This window comes from Lepeophtheirus salmonis, chromosome 6 (assembly GCF_016086655.4).
Source record: "Lepeophtheirus salmonis chromosome 6, UVic_Lsal_1.4, whole genome shotgun sequence".
In the NCBI taxonomy this organism is placed as follows: domain Eukaryota; kingdom Metazoa; phylum Arthropoda; class Copepoda; order Siphonostomatoida; family Caligidae; genus Lepeophtheirus; species Lepeophtheirus salmonis.
In genome coordinates this window covers 49,062,659-49,079,213 of record NC_052136.2, presented here as the reverse complement: position 1 = coordinate 49,079,213, position 16,555 = coordinate 49,062,659, and the positions used below count along the sequence as shown (strand labels likewise).

General features: G+C 29.5%; 1 protein-coding gene across 3 annotated transcripts in view; it reads left to right on the top strand.

The window, feature by feature from the left end:
• Window positions 1-2,278: 2,278 nt before the first annotated feature.
• The window catches only part of LOC121120111 (lysosomal alpha-glucosidase), a 33,672-nt gene continuing 19,395 nt past the window's right edge, over window positions 2,279-16,555 (top strand). The window contains exons 1-2 of one of the 3 annotated variants that reach the window (XM_040714947.2): window positions 2,316-2,445; window positions 10,455-10,824. Coding sequence is in view for 2 of the 3 variants with exons in the window: in XM_071889636.1 (XP_071745737.1) it covers window positions 2,397-2,445 (49 nt within the window). In the remaining variant the exon portion in view is untranslated. Of the gene's footprint in view, window positions 2,446-10,454; window positions 10,825-16,555 lie in introns of all 3 variants that reach the window. The other 2 variants (XM_071889636.1, XM_040714946.2) reach the window with 2 other exon arrangements.

The window sequence follows — 16,555 nt, the reverse complement described above, 5'->3', positions numbered from 1 at the left end:
AACTTCTTTTTTTCAAAAAGTTACTTTACCTTCATTGTATTTGATAAAAAAATACTTTTTAACAAAAGTTACCAATTTTTCCATAGATAATGCAAATAACAACATTAATGAAATTTAATTTTCTAAATATTTTTAAATGAAATTAATACATAATTTATTAATACTGTACATAGTACTACTCTTTAAATATTAAAAGCATTTTTCAAACTTTGAGGCGAAATATTTAAGGTTATTTTTTTTTTTTTTGTAACAAAAACAAAAAAACTGAAATATAGGACTTAAAATATAGATTTCTCAAGAAACCGAAATTTTTATTTAAATTCTCAAAATCGTTTAATATAGACATTTTGTAAAATTAAACAGCTTTCAAAAGTTTTTCCACTTAAAATCATGTTTTTATAACCGTGCAAACTTGAGCCTCAAGTATTGATATAAAATCATTTCTTACCTGTAGAAATTTGAGTTTAATCCTTTTGGTACGAGTTAACTATAAAAATCAAAGAAATAAAAAATAAAAATGGTAAACTGAAACAATACATCAGAATAAAATCTCAAAATTAATTTAACAAAATAACGCTCCGGATTGATCAGGATTATCCTACACTACTTTAACAGTTCCTTAAAAAAGGGCGTTAGTGGAATAAATGTTTTTGTTATTTAAATCACATGACTTACTGGCATGACTGTCCAATGTCAAAAACAGTACTTATTCAACTACTTTCGACCAGTACATCTTTCAAAATCTTGGATACAATTAATGGAAATTGTGCCGTGGGGATCAAATTAAAAATGGACAAGTGAATTCAAAATTTTATTTGTTTATGACACAAAAAAATACTTCATACTCATCTCTTACAACATGTGTTTATTTTTTCCACGGAAGTGTTTAACGAATAAAGTAGTCATGGATAGTTGCCAGGGTTGTATCTGTCTAATCCCTGTTATTGGTCCATGAAAAACGTGCCAAATTTACTCACTCTTTATAAGTCATCATGTCTCTTGAGGCGAGTTTTGTACCATCCAAAAATTTTGGTCAATGTTCAAAAAGGTAATAATCCCTTGCTCCCAGTTCTAACCTATACGGTTGGTGCGATAGAACCTCCCATCAAAGCTCTCGGAGATATATAAAGATATATTATTGAATACAACACCTTCTCTATGGTCCAATTCTGGACACTTTGGTCACTCAGCTGCTTCAAACTGGTCAGTTGTTGACAATATAAGTTCAAATTAAGTGTATATCTCTATGGGAGCAGCTCATAGTAGATGATTTCTTTCCAATCCTATCAAACACAAACTATAACATTTGATGATTTGGGCCGCTTCACCGTGGTTTGGCCAGGATCTTTTTCGGCTTTTGTTCTGGTTTGTGACCATTTTTAATCCCCAGTCACCATACACTTCAAAAATGGATCGATTTCTTTACGTTTCAGCAAAGAGTCACAAACATCAATTCTATCCAAAAGGTTATTTTGTTCAATTTGTGTGGCACCCATACATCGAACTTTTTCTTAAGACCAGCCAATGCAAATGGCTCCCAACGATTTTCTGGCTAATTTTCAGTTTCTTGGCAATAAATTTAGTGCTCATATGCCTGTTCAACCCGACCATTTCCATAATTTAATAATATTTTGTATGATTGGCATAAAAGAGCGTGCACAAATTCGATGTTCTTATTAGCAGAACAGAATTGTAGGAACTACAGCATTGCTGTTGAATTAGACACTGTATTGGGTCCATAAACAGCACAATTTTTTGGCAGCCTTCCCTGCATTTTCACCTTGGTCGTAGTGATACTGAAGAATGCATCGAATTTTCAATTTTGTTCCTTCCATTTTGGAACGCTGTGACACAATTTACTCAAAAAATAGGCAATATTGCAAAGTTCAGAAAGAAAATTTAATAGATTGCGTGAATTAGAGTTCTCCACTCTGTAGTTTGTTGATTATACAATTTATTATAATCTAATTTTATGTGGATACATATCTTAATTACAAAGATATTTCATGTTTTTTCTAAGAATTAGCTTACATCAAATGCTATCTTATAATATGTATACACCTTTGTTTCTATGTATATAAATATGTGTTTTTATTGTAGATGGTACAAAATACATACTTACATACCTATTTAATCCAGGATACATATTACATAGCCATACACATATTATATTTTTTTCTTATCAGTAAAATAGTATTCTCCGCAGATTAAAGCACATATAAAGAGAAGTTGAATATATGAAACTATAAAAAATTATTTAATCTTATCATTGAGTATTAAAGAAAGAACTGATATAAATATTTCACTATTCAGTTAGGTAACTGATTATCGTTTGACTTAAAATAAGTGCAAAATTGAAAAAGTTATATATTATCATCTATATCCGTTTGGAAGTCATGACTAGTGAGCATGGATTTTTGGAAAAAAAAATGTCATATACGCTATGTAAGTAAAATTGATTACACTTTCTATTATATTAAGGTTCCTAACCGGATCTATTTTTGATATTGGACTTCAAACTGGGCATCCTTTATGTGGGCCATTGAAAGTTGAGTTTATTTTGTAATATTTTGAGTATAAATATATATATATATATATTTAAGGTATGATATTATTTTTAATTTAGTCCAAATTTAAGTATTTATTAATATTTAAAAAATTGGTGAAGATTGATTGATAATGACATCATTTGCTGATAAATATGGTGACGTCACTTATTTATAAATATTCTATGGGAGGGTTTTTACATCCAGTTAAGAAGCGTCCTTAAGACTTAGGATGGAAAATTTTGTGACCGTTATAGTCTTATTATCTTTAACAGTGTATTTGATTGCATCTCTTACTTTTGAATTTGTTTTATATCTTGATTAGAATAAAAATATACAAAATTTCCTACTTAATAATTATCTCTACGACAATTAAAATACAAATGTTAAGAGTTATTTGTGAACCAAACTGTTTGTTCAGTGCAATGATAGAAAAAAATATTCAGGAACGAATCTTCATATAATTACTAGTGAGAGTACTAGCTTGTTTTCGTTTTATCATTTTACTGGCATAAAAAAACGTCCATTAGAGACAATGCCCCTCCGAATATTCTTATAAATTTACAAAACTTCCATATGCAAAAAAAAAAAAAAAAAAAACAATGGAAAGAACAAATTTTGGAAACATTTAGATACCAATAAAATCTTGGTCTTACTTTGTCTTTCTTAACATAATTGGTGTTACCAAACTTTAACAAATGAAGAAGATTAAACAAATCGGCATATTACATACACCAATGTTTTAAAAAAGGTGTATCATAGTTTTTGTTTTCCTTAACATAATTGTAATTTGTATTTATTGTTATACACATATAACGAAATTCTGACCCATTTCATCAGAAATTTTAACACGACTATTTTTTCATCCTATTTGAATAAAATTGTATAAGTCAAATCAACTGTCATTGAAAAACTTTCAACTCAAATTTCAGTATTCATTTAGTTTCTTATTAAAACCTCAAGTTGTTATATTCTCAAAACATTACAAAAGAAAAAATAATTTGCAAGGTGGTTTATTGGAACAATAGAAATATACTTTCAAAAAGTTAGTTGTTACATTATGTCATATTTTTAGTTGATGTCTGAAATTAAAAACGGGTTTATTCATAAATTTTAAAAGTATTAATTTTCTGCAATCAGACAAGTTAAGTTCAAGAAATAGTAGTTTTATTAGTTTTAAGCTTAAATGTCATTTTTATAAATGCTTATCGTTAACCACTACGTTCGATAAACGAGATTTGAATGTGATCCATGATGTGGGCATTTGTTTTCTTGGAAATAACTCCGATACTTATTCGATGGCTTAAAAAAAATATTCAAAATTAAGTTCGGAAGAGACATTGGCGTTTGACTCTAGGTAACCTTACAAAAATCAAGGGGATTCAGATCTTGACTTGAAGGAGGTGAAAACAATTTTTTTCAAAATTAAATTTTTCGAACGATATGCATTGTCACTCTATCTCAGCAGGAAACGATATAAAATTTTTAAAAGAATTGTTCCTGAAACCAAGTCAGGATTAAAATTTCCAAAATTTAAGAGATGAAGTACTCCGGTTTCATACCAAGGCATTCCGGGACAAAAAACAGAGGCAGCATGTCAATTGAAGTCAAACCTCTTGTCAAGACTATTAAGTATCGACTATAGAGACAACATGGGTTCACTTTTTCGAGAAAAAGGGCTTCTTGGAAAGTTTTAGCCAAGATTAGGTTATTTTCCCTGTTAATTCTTTGGTCAAACCTTTTTCTTCTTTTTTTAATTTTATATATCTTTCCATTCTTTTGACCCTTATCTTTTTTTTGACATAACTTAATGAGTTTTGTTTCCAAATAATTTGCTATATGTAAGGGGAAATGAATTTTAAAAAAATATATATATAAAAATTAAACATATAAAAGTAACGGTTTCAAATCTACATTTGTTTAGTATTTTTAAAACATTGTTTAATATGCTGAATGACTATGTATGGAGACATTGAGGTAAAATGAAACTTTCAAAACTGTTTGGCAACTGGGATTTGGATTTGTGGTAGATACATTTTTGAATTTATCTTACTCTTTCATAACCACATCTCTACACAAAGTATACGTACATATAAAATATAATCATTGATGACTTAAGTTTATAAGGTAAAACTATAAGGATACCGGGTATAGAAAAAGTACTGAGAACTGCCTGTAATTAGTCACTAAAATACTGATAATTGATCAGGAGGATATTGTAGATAAAGAATTTTATTTATGATATTTTTTACTATAACAATGCACTTTAAATATGAATCTGGCCACCATCAGCCTCAATGACAGTACCTCAGACCACCTGTGAAATACGTACGTGGCCTTGGTTGACATTTGCATGGCTTTAATGAGCTATGGGAACCTATTTTACTTCAACAGCATCGAGAAATGGGCCGCAGGTAGCCGGTATCCATCAGGTAACCAAATTAGAGGTATTTTTTCTCCAGTTAATGCCACAGCCCCCAACATCGTCAAGGAGGCCGGATGTGTAGTCTTGGTGGCTATCTTGATGCTGTTGTCAGTCTTGCCAAAATATAACACCCGATCATTTTGCTTGTTGTAGAGGGGGTCTACCGTAAAGGTATTTTCATCAGAGAAAAAATTAGCCGGTTACTGATGTGCTTCAGATAATTCAAGAGTTGTTTACATCGCTGAAAACAGAGTTATAATTAACATTGGGACAGGAGTAGCCTTTCAATTCTTCTAACCAACCCTCCTCCAGCTTTTTGGATAGCCTTGCCCACAATTGACCAATAAATCTTCTTCTTCTTCTTGGCGTACTCTGACATCGTTGGGTTGACCTTAAAGGCCCCCATGATGTCTTCAAGCTTAACTTTGATGGGTCTTCCACGCTTGCGTTTCTCCTTAAGTGTGTCCCTATTAGCAAAACAATTTATGACCCAACACACGGTGACCTTGCCTACGTTTAAGGCTTTCATGATGTCCGAAGTGGTCTTCCCGGCACGGATTAAATTGTCTATTATAGCTCTTCTTGTCTCCATTACTACATCTAGAGAATTTTTGTTTACATCATGTACATCAATCAAATGCTTAGAATCTAAGCTATTCAACATAATCGGAACTTTAAGATTTAACTAACGACACAAATATAAACTGTATTTATGAATGATCTCATCACTTTTTCTTCACCGGGTAAAATGCAGTGATATATGTTAAGTAAGTTATAAAAGTAAATAAAAAATTAGTTAATTCATATCTTAATTTTTCGTGTTTATAGTTTCAAATAAACTTTTTTCACAACATGAATAATTTTACTAAATATTATTTGTCAATTTTAAAAGTACTTCATTTTCATTGTTGTTCTTGATATTTATAAATTTTAAGGAAAGTTAAGACTAATACCCGTACCCATTGACTCGTACCTGGAATATCAATGCAAAAAGTATATTATTTGAAGCCACAAAAATCCCTACCCTGCATTTAATTACTAGTCGGAAGTAAAATTTAATAACGGTATAGGGATCTGTATTTATTTGTTCGCATCATTCTTTAACTAAGTATGTGCCGCATCCATCAACACAAAAACAATGTTGAACAATAAAAGAGAAAATCCAAAACTAATTTTTTACTTCATAGATACAAACAGGGAAATATTTAATACACATAGCAAGAGTTTTATAACTTTGATTTGATTTAATAAACTTTTATCCACCCCATTTGGTCTTTCAAATAATATCTATTAACTTCTCATTCTTTAATTTGACTATCAATTTGAACAACTTTAAGAGCTATTTTACAATAATTTGTCAAAAAATAAATATAATAGACAATCATATTTTAAACAATTATTCATGCTTGCTTTTATGTTGGTGGACCACATATATATATATTTATCACTATTGCCAGGAAACATCGAGTCTTTCCCTTATTTGTAAAACTTATATATATGCAAAATGGGATTTTTGAAGAGCTCGAGGAGAGAGTTGGCGATACTTCTGGTATTACTAAATTAAAACCTTTGTTTACATAAGCCTCCTACAACATGATTTTTTGAGTTTGCGGGGGGGGTGGAAAAAAAATTACTTCTACGAATTAGATTACTTTCTACATTTGAAACTTCAAAGTTACTATATATATATATATTAGACAGTACCATAACTACAATGGATCGGAATTTGCCATTTGCAGGATAATTTTTATTATTCATTTTATTCATCTGAACAAAAAATAACCTTCAATCGTTGTCCAAAAAAGGTTTTTCATGAACGTGTTTTGATTTGAAAATCTGTTAAAATTTTGAAGTATAATTGATAAAAATATATCGTACACTTGGTATCAAAGAACCAGATATGAGTACTCAAAATAAAAAAAAGTAAATCGAAATATATTTGCGTAATACGCGAAACGAAAAGAGTATAAGCTAAAGATTATTGGGACTTTTTCTTGTAGAGAGAGTTGTTAAAGCCACAATGATCTATTAAAGAATGAACAAAAAGGAAAAAAACATATGCAAAAACCTTTTTTCCTTTTCTTATAGACAACCAATAATTCTTGTAACCTCCCAGCGAAGACTTAAGGGCGTCTGCAACAAATTGGGTAAAATAAATGAGAAATTAGTTAAATTGCATAACATAAGTTCTAAAGACAATTAGTTCGATGAGAAAAAAAGTATTTATTAAATTCAAATAGTTGAATGTATACCTATACTTCAAAAAAGGCATGCCATAGGCTTGATATTTCACTGGTCTTATTTTTAATATATATTTATATTTTTGATGATATAAATCTGATAAATACTTTTTCCCATAAAAATATAAAAAATGGCCTTTTGAACTTATGTTTTGTCATTGTAGCAATTTGTTAGCTCTTCTCTCTCATTTGTAGCGCATACGCTTGAGTCTTCGCTAAAAGGTTTCTAGTATCATTTGGCCAAACACAAAGACCTTTTTTAACCACAAGAATGGAAGCCTAAAAACGAGTGTGTATATTTTGCCGGAAATATCTGCTATTCATTTATATTTTTCCTTTTGAAAAAGTTGATCTCTTGATCTTGTTCCATCTCTTCAATACGTTCTATACTTTATAAGTGGAACAAGCTTGATGTAAAATATTTTCTTCTGTTCGACATATGAATATATTTCGAAAGCTTGGGTCAAATGTTGCCGTGAATATGAAGTTAGAAATACCAAAACCATGTGTTTTATTAAGGACTCTTTCAAGTCTGTACCATCCTTAGTCATTTCATTGATAAGATCCCAAAATTTAAATTGTAATTCGCACACCTCTAGAATGATTTTTGGTTGTTGCTGCGACATTTTTACACTTAGACATGGGGAATGAAACGAAACTTTTTTTATTGATTTCAGTGGTGGTTTGGCTTTGCAATGAAACCTTGCAGTTAAAAATAGCAGAGATTAGATCGGAATTATATGCCATAGTATTTTTTTTTACTCACTATATTCCTCAATTTTGAGTACAAAGCCAATAATTGACTCAAATATATTTTTGAAACTTAAGACTATATTCATATATGAAGTAAAAGGATAATTTTGGATTGTCTCGTGTTCTTGATTTTTGTTTAAGATTTTGTATGCTGAGACACAACAAATATAATAATCCAGTCTCACTTTTTAGAAAAATAATTCTAGCTTATTTTTGTGTTGAAAACAATATTTACCCTATCTGCAATCTATAGCCCAACATTCGACCACACAACATAATATTACCTCATAAAAAGAAGAGAGAAAAATAATATTTTATAGTATAATATAAATAAAAACCTATAAAAGCCACTCGTTTCATATCCCTATTATTTTACCTTACATAGAGAGAGAGAGATAATACTGTACTATGTATGACTACATTCAACCAAATACCATAAAACTTAAATTTAAATTACCTTAACCGTAAAAAGAATGGGAAATATTAGAAAATTAGGTTATTTTTATCATCCGTAAGCTACAATAAAGGGAATAGATTAAATAATGAAGGAATTATTAGGAATTTTAAATAGTATATTTATGATAATATATTCAGCATTAACGTTGACAATTAACTGGTAAATAAGGAAAAAGCTGTTGTCAATCTTAATACCTCTATAACAACATACATATAATATTTGAAACAATCCACAATTTGAATAGTTTAATGAACTATTAGGGGGAAAAAATATTGCAAATATATTACAAACAATGGATCATTGAACAGGAAAAAATACAAAATTTGTGTCATATTGCCTTATTAAAATAAATGTTAGAACTATTTGTTTTTTGAAAGATTACAAATCAAAATTAAAATGTGTTAAATAGAGAAAAATTATTCATTTTTTTAAATGTCAATAAATACAATTAATGAATTTTTTATAAAAACTGATTAATCTCTATTATATCATCAAAAATATCAAAATATTTTGATTTTGATCGATATAAAAAGAACACATAATTTTATTCTTAGAAATAGAAAAACATTCTAATTTTTTTTTTAAATATTTAATTTTGACCAAAGCATTAACCTAATGAACATTATAGGTTTCAATTATATGAAATAAAGAAGTCTCTGGGATAGTTATCCCGGAATAAACAAGCCTTTATTTCTATAAAATACAAAGGTATAATAGAATACCTTTACTGAAAACAAATAAAATAAAAAAATCAATTTTCCTTAGAGTTATTGGATAAAAAATGGTTTTGATAGATGGAAGTCATTTATTGAATTAAAAGAACAATATTTTTATAGTAATGAAGTAACTTTTTCTTGGTTTTTTTTTCTGTAAGGAGAGAGTAGTTGGGTTACTTTTCACTTGATGATTTATTACTAAATTTGTAAGAAAGACCTTGAGATTTTTGTTTGCTTTTTTGCTAAGTTCAAAACAATATACATATTTTTGTCACACATTTTATGCAATTGCAAAATGAGGTGATTTATTCTCTGGACATTATGCAATCACCTGCACCAAATTTATAACTTAACTAGTGCGAGTAACTAGTACGGCTCGGAATTACTTGTGAAACTATAACAAAAAGTCTTAACGTCACTCTGAGGCATTTTAATCATGTTGTCCGGTTTTTGTTTTTGTTTTTTTACCAATTTTTCATATCTATTTTCAACAAAACGGACAAACATAATCATCACAATAAATAAATTATGAATATAAATATGATCAACACGGAAACACACAAAAAATTAAATGCAACAGTTATGTTTTAAAAAATCCACATATTGTATATATATATGAATAATTATACCAAAGTATCATTTTTACCTTGTATTTAGAAATTATATATTATTTTTAATAATGAATATAAAATTATAATTGTTGTTTTAAATTGCAAACACAGATACTTAAAAAACTCTATCTCGACAATATGCTTACTACTTCCCTCTTGCGTTCGGATATATCAAGTATCTTTACTATCAACGTATAACTGACTGTAGAGTCAGTTCGTGACAAATCAGCCAATTTTTTTCAAAATTTACACCAAGGTTTATATAATTTCTTCATTTTTTAGATATGTTTTACACATGAAAATTCGTCATTATCATAAAATAATGTAACTGTGGAAGATGGTAAAACTTTTCCTTTATATGTTGGAGGCATTTCTAGGAGGCCTTTTTCACTCAATAACTTTTGTGTCTGGTATTTAGTGAACTTGAAGGTTGACATAACTTAACTTACAAGCATAGATGTGGGTGCAAGGGTTAGTAATTGTGTAACTGTCCTCTTATCAGATGCGGCAATCTTTTCCTTCACCGCTGTCACAATCTCATCAAAATGTCTAACTTTTTCAAATGTTGACTTATCAAGCGTGTTTTCTGTGGTGGCATCTGCTAGTACAGTATGTTAAAGATTGTCAATTGTTATCTTCAGTGATTTTAGTTTTTGTTTTGCTTCAGATTTCTTTTGAGTGTTGCTTTTACTGTGTTTTTTGATAGGTGATATACTATGATCCACGAGACTTTCATCAATACTGCTAAGGTCGCACAGTAATGTGTATTAAGAATCACCTACATCATTGGTATTATCTTCTTCGCCACTTTCGTGATGTTCCTGAACTTGGTTGAGCTTTGTTCTGCATGCTTTGCAAATTTTCTTCCCGGGAACAAGATTGTAGGCTCGAGTTTGCCACTGTTTATGTTCCTCTAAACAAACTGGAAAAAGACCACCTATAATTCAAATTTATTATATTATTTGAAAGGGAAGAATAAATTGGAGGGAGGGTAAAGGTGAGAAAATGTCAACAAAACAAAGTACAAAATGAAAAGCACAGGCATAATGCACCATAACAGCCGAGCAGAAAATCAGGTAATGACACATTCAGACTCCATTAACATATTAATTCTCTTACGTACTTCTTATAATTTCCTTGTGTTTTCCAAATGGATCACAGCATTTCTTCTGATGAAGCTCAAATTTTTAAAGAATTTGACAAAGTATTTTTCACAAATATCAGATTCTAAATTGATAGAATTTATTGTACATTTCAGCAAATGTACTTCATCCTCCTGACAAAATAAAGAGACTGCTTTAATTTTATCAGTTTCAGAGCATATTTCCCAAATTTTACACCAATTGAACATTTTTTCCTTCCATTATTGTTGTGTGGCAGTTAATATATTTAATATCTCTGCGAATATTTAATTTATTTGAATTTTTGTTTCGGCTAAAGACGCTCATGGTGATTGAGATAATACCTTATTTTTAAGATATGAAGTACTTTCAATATAAATATTTGCAGAACATTAGTCTGCTCAAGAAATCCTGAACACGCTCCCGCTCAGGTAATAATGTTGTGAACACACTCTTTCTCCGGGTCGTTTTTTAAAGCAATGAGCGCGCGTCCGCTCAATTACAAATGACGGCACGCCCTGCCCCCTCTTTCTTCAGAATTTTGAGCGGCGTTCAATACTGACTGATAGAAACTAACTACTGGAACTTCATTTAAGCAAATTTATATTAATTACTATCTGATATCTGACTAATTCTGAATTTAATGTACATACTAAATATACAATATAGTGATTCTGTTTACCAGTAATTAATTCTTACAGATTCTTCCCCTAGATGATTTTACTCCAAAACCTAGCAGAAATTACTTGATTTTGTCTCAGAAAATAATTTTTTAAGTAGATTTCAAGCTGATCTATAAATGTTAATTTTGCATTTAATAGACGTTTTCCATACACCAAACTCTCCATATAGTTAGTTTTGAGCATATAAAAAAAAATTGTCCAAAAAAAAGTGGTGTTTTGAGATATGGACCGCAGAGCAGGGTCCTGTCACTTACACAGAAATAGTAATTTTTGAAGCTAATGCCTTCATTTATAAGCATTTTAATGTGACTTTTTTTAATTCTACGTCAAAAAATGATCACACATGCCCATTTTTTTTTCTAAGAGTAATTCTCCAAATATAAGCTAAATTATTTTTCCGAACTTAATGTGAACCACTCCATATTTAGGAAGAATTGTTCTAATCTATCTGCAGGAAGAAAGAAAGAGAAAAAAAGTAGAAAGGAATACGACTGCTCTGTGCGAAGAAAGAGAAGATAATCAATTAATCAAAGTTAGCAGAAAGGAAGAATGAGAAAACAATAATGCAATAATGTGAAATCGTATTGTTCAATTCAAATCTAAGATATTGACGGATTCATTTTTGTCAAGCGGAGCAGTAGTCATGTGGTAGCTGGATTACAGATAGAAGAGAAACCCACATAATTCGCTCAGTGACTTCACGAATTCTAGATTAAGATCAACTCGCTAAGAGTTCCATGGAGGAATGATCATGTTTACTGCCTACCTAGGCGAGTAGCATACATTGACAACAGATGAGTTGTGAACACGTTTGTAAGTTTCTGATCAAATAGAACAGTTCAAAAGCAAGTTTTATTCAAGAGAATTTCAATCCTGTGTCTCATATTCCATTAGGATTCGTCTCCATTCAAAGATACTTTGCTATAGATTACTGTTTTCCATAATTTATTATAATGAACACCAACTAGTGTAGATATAATACAATGTAAATCATTTTGTTCATACTTTTAATAGGCCCTCATGTCAAACTGCATAGTGAACATAGCAATCATAGTAATAAGAACTGTAAAACTGTATCATAAGGACCTTCGAACTGCCCAAATTTCCCCTTGATATTAATTTCCCAAGGTATCACCGTCGAAGTGAGTTCTAACTATGATATTGCTAATTAGTTGATTTTTCGTTAAAATTGATTTACCTGACCCGGATTTGTAATGGGTATCTCTTTTATTATTACGAATGAAGTATATATATTAAATCAAATAGCAACACAATACCAATTCTTAAGTAAATAAATATGTATATTTGATACGTTCATGGATGCTTTCTTCCCAGTCATGAACTTTATAGGCATCGCGGTATTATGAAGAACAGGAGCCGTAGGTGCTACTAGGAGAGGAGGGCAGGAAATTGTGGTGGAGGAAGAGGTCTTAAATCAATTATATTGAGGGAATCATAGTGGAAGGAAAATTATGAGTTTTATATATTATATACGAGTGTTTTTCGTGCTTATAATTAAACAATTATTTCAACAGCTACACTGCTTGTTGTTATTTTATCCGTAAAATAATTCTGTGTCAGGGGGATTCGCCTTCAAATTTTTTTTAATATTGAGCGATTTACTTCAAATGATAAATACCACTTCTTTTAAGAGAGAAGTTAATTTTAAATATGCCAGAATTGATTGTATTATACGAAGGAGTCTTAATGAAACTCTTGAATTCAGCACCATCAGTTTAAAATTGAAACTTCTCAATCCATTTACAAATATATATCGATGAAAAAGATATATTTGAAAAGGTTTAGTTTTCCAATGCCGTTTTTGTAACCTCTATTCATTTGAAAATGACATGTTTTTTTTAGAAATTACATAACAGATAATCAGATTACCGAAAAACGGTTACCCCCTAGTACGCACGTTAAGATACAAAATTAGAAACTTAAGAATATTAAATGAAAATCAAATAATAAGCATTAATGTGAAAATAAAAATATCCTTTAATTTGTAAGGACTGATCCAATTGTTCCAAATACATATATTTATTTTCAGTCTTTCTAATTTTACTATGGACGAATAGAATCTCAAGCCAATCTTTTGTTTTATATATCCGGATACATAGCCTCTTCTATCATTTAGTTTTTCATAATTAAAGATTGCAAACCATTTAGATTTCAAAGAAATCAATAAATCATGGTTTGTGAGTTATCTGGCGAAGTTCAAGATTTCATCGAAACTTATCAAGATAATATTAATAGGGGTTGTCTTAAAAGGGCTTCAGATTTATTCTTATATATTTAACTACATTACATGCTTGTCAGCTTACAATATGATATTTTCGGCGAACAAACTCGGCAAATTTTAATGACGTCGACAAATCCAAGACAATACTTTATAGAACTATTTGTTAATTTATTAAAAACGGGAGATTCCTATCATCCTATTGGGTGGAAGTGTAAAAACAAAATCATTATATTGCTCATGTTGGATTTAAATATTTTAATATATCTAGCAAAAATCTTATAAATAAGGCTCATAATAGCATACTTTTGTTACAAAAAAGGTCGAATTCTCATAGTGCAATATCCAAATAATGACTAAATTATCTTACAATTTTGAACTTTCATTTTGTTTGTTAAATAATGGATTTTCTCTAAAAAAATGGTTTTATTCAGATCTTAAAATAATAATACATTTTCCCAATAATATAAGTATAAATCAAAGAAAAGTAAGTTAAATATAAATGTATTTTGAATGTATGTATTAACGATAATTTATTAGCCTATCTGTATTAATGTCATTAATGAGTATTTTTAAAGTAACTAATAATTAAATATATGAACTGTAGGAGGAAAAATCATTAATAATCTTCATGGGGGTAATATTCCAATATGGTGATAAGTAATTAAGTACTTTTTAAGATGATTAACACTTACTAAGTTTTAAAATTGCAAGTCTACAGAAGTGAAAAGGTCACATATAATTTGTTATCACTTATGACACAACAATTCACAAGATCTATTTATGAATTTAACAGCAAAATATAATATGTATTGCACACATAATTATCGGGTAAAAAGGGTGCATATTCATTGAGAGTCTAAGATTGACTTCTTTGTTCCAAGGGATTTCTACATTATATACATCAAAGAAACTGAGGATTCTTAAGAATGGAAAATTTTTCTCAGAATATGAGTCGAAAAAAAGTCGATTTTTGAAGGAACAGGATTCAAAAGTTTCATCGAAGGAGCTGTGGATGAGAAATGAAACTTTTTGTTCCTCACAGTGTAATTCATTCTGAAATTATTTCTTCTTGTGGAACGCTATAGATCCAAATAACTATTTATATGTAATATCAGAATAGAATATGCAAAATGGACCAAAATATTGAGAAAAGAGAATCACGTTATCTTTACCATTCTAGAATTATCTTGCGCTTGTTTTCCAATGACAAAAAAGACTCGGTAGTAATAAAAAATCAGGCGTGAGATTAAAATGACTAGGTTATATAATTATCTGTATACAAAGTCCAACTTATAAATGGAATTGATATAAATGTGATAGAGATGAGTGATTTCTGTGTTATATACATCAAAGACACTGAAGGACTCTTCATGAAATAGTTTTCTTATTGTAGGAGACGAAGCAGAGTTGACTTTAGATCATTTCAAAGATGGAGCTGTAGATGGAAAATCTCTGTTCCTTATTTGGTTTTCTGTCGCTTTATGGAACTCCTTATATGTAGAAGTATACAATGATTCCGTAGAAAATTTGGAGAAATTTATGGATAACAACAATGATTAACCAGATCCAAAGTCACTATCACAGACCTTGACATGAAGAGGCACTTGTGTAATCAATAATTTTTTCATTAAAGAGTAAAATATCCACCGACCAAGTGTATGACAAAAACAATAAATCCATGATCTCTTTCACACATATTTGAGTAAAAAAGACAATTCAAAGAACTGTTGGAGTGGACGTCAGCTCTGATTTGTGTATACCATATACCAAAATACTAAATTATGTACTAAAAGGATCCAAGCAAGTGGTGAGTACAATGGAAAGTGAACTTCTAACTCTATCAATATCATGGAAGGAATTATTAATAATGTACATCAGCATAATGAGAATTGCTACTGACCTTAAATGTGACAGAGAGCACAACCTGAAAAGCTGATCATGAGATCTTGGTATTAAATTTTTTGTCAAATCTTCAAAATACCTTCCAACAATAACTTTGGAAGAAAATAATTGCAGAGAGGTGCAAGAAACTCTTGATATATCTTAAACGCAATGGGTATACTTGCTAAAAAAAAAATAGCCGTATCAATTTCTGGGGAAACTGTGTTTGAGTGCTATCCCAGGAAACAAACATTAAAATTCTTTGAATAAATAATCAATACTATCAAATTTAATAAATTTTTTGTATATTTTAATAAGAAATAACAAATTTCTAGTCATTTTTACTGGTATATATTATAAATTCTAATTTTCCCACTTTTATCAACTAATTACAAATTGTTTTTTTTTTTACAAAAACAGCGTTTACCACTTTTTTGAAGTATATATTTTGATCCGGCTTGCAATTAAAAAACTTAAATAGTAAGTGAAGAACCTCCTAATTTTGAGGAATCATACGAGGGTGAAAAGTCAAATTGTGTACCACTATAATCTATGTAACTATTTTATATAAAAATAAGACATATGAAATAACACATCTCATACTGCTTTATAAATACATTATATATTCAAAATACAAAATTTTTATCAATATATATGGAATATTTTTCATATCATTTACCTTACACATAAATAATGTTCGAGTTTTGGAGTTGATTCCTAGTTCCTATTTTTTTTTTTCAAGTATCAAACGTACATTCAATATTCAATATTTTGTATAAGGTACAAAAGGAAAAATTGACATATAATATTTAGCGTTTAGTTTAACAAATTATATATTTTATTAAAAATTTCCATTAGGTTTAATATCTTGAGAAATCCT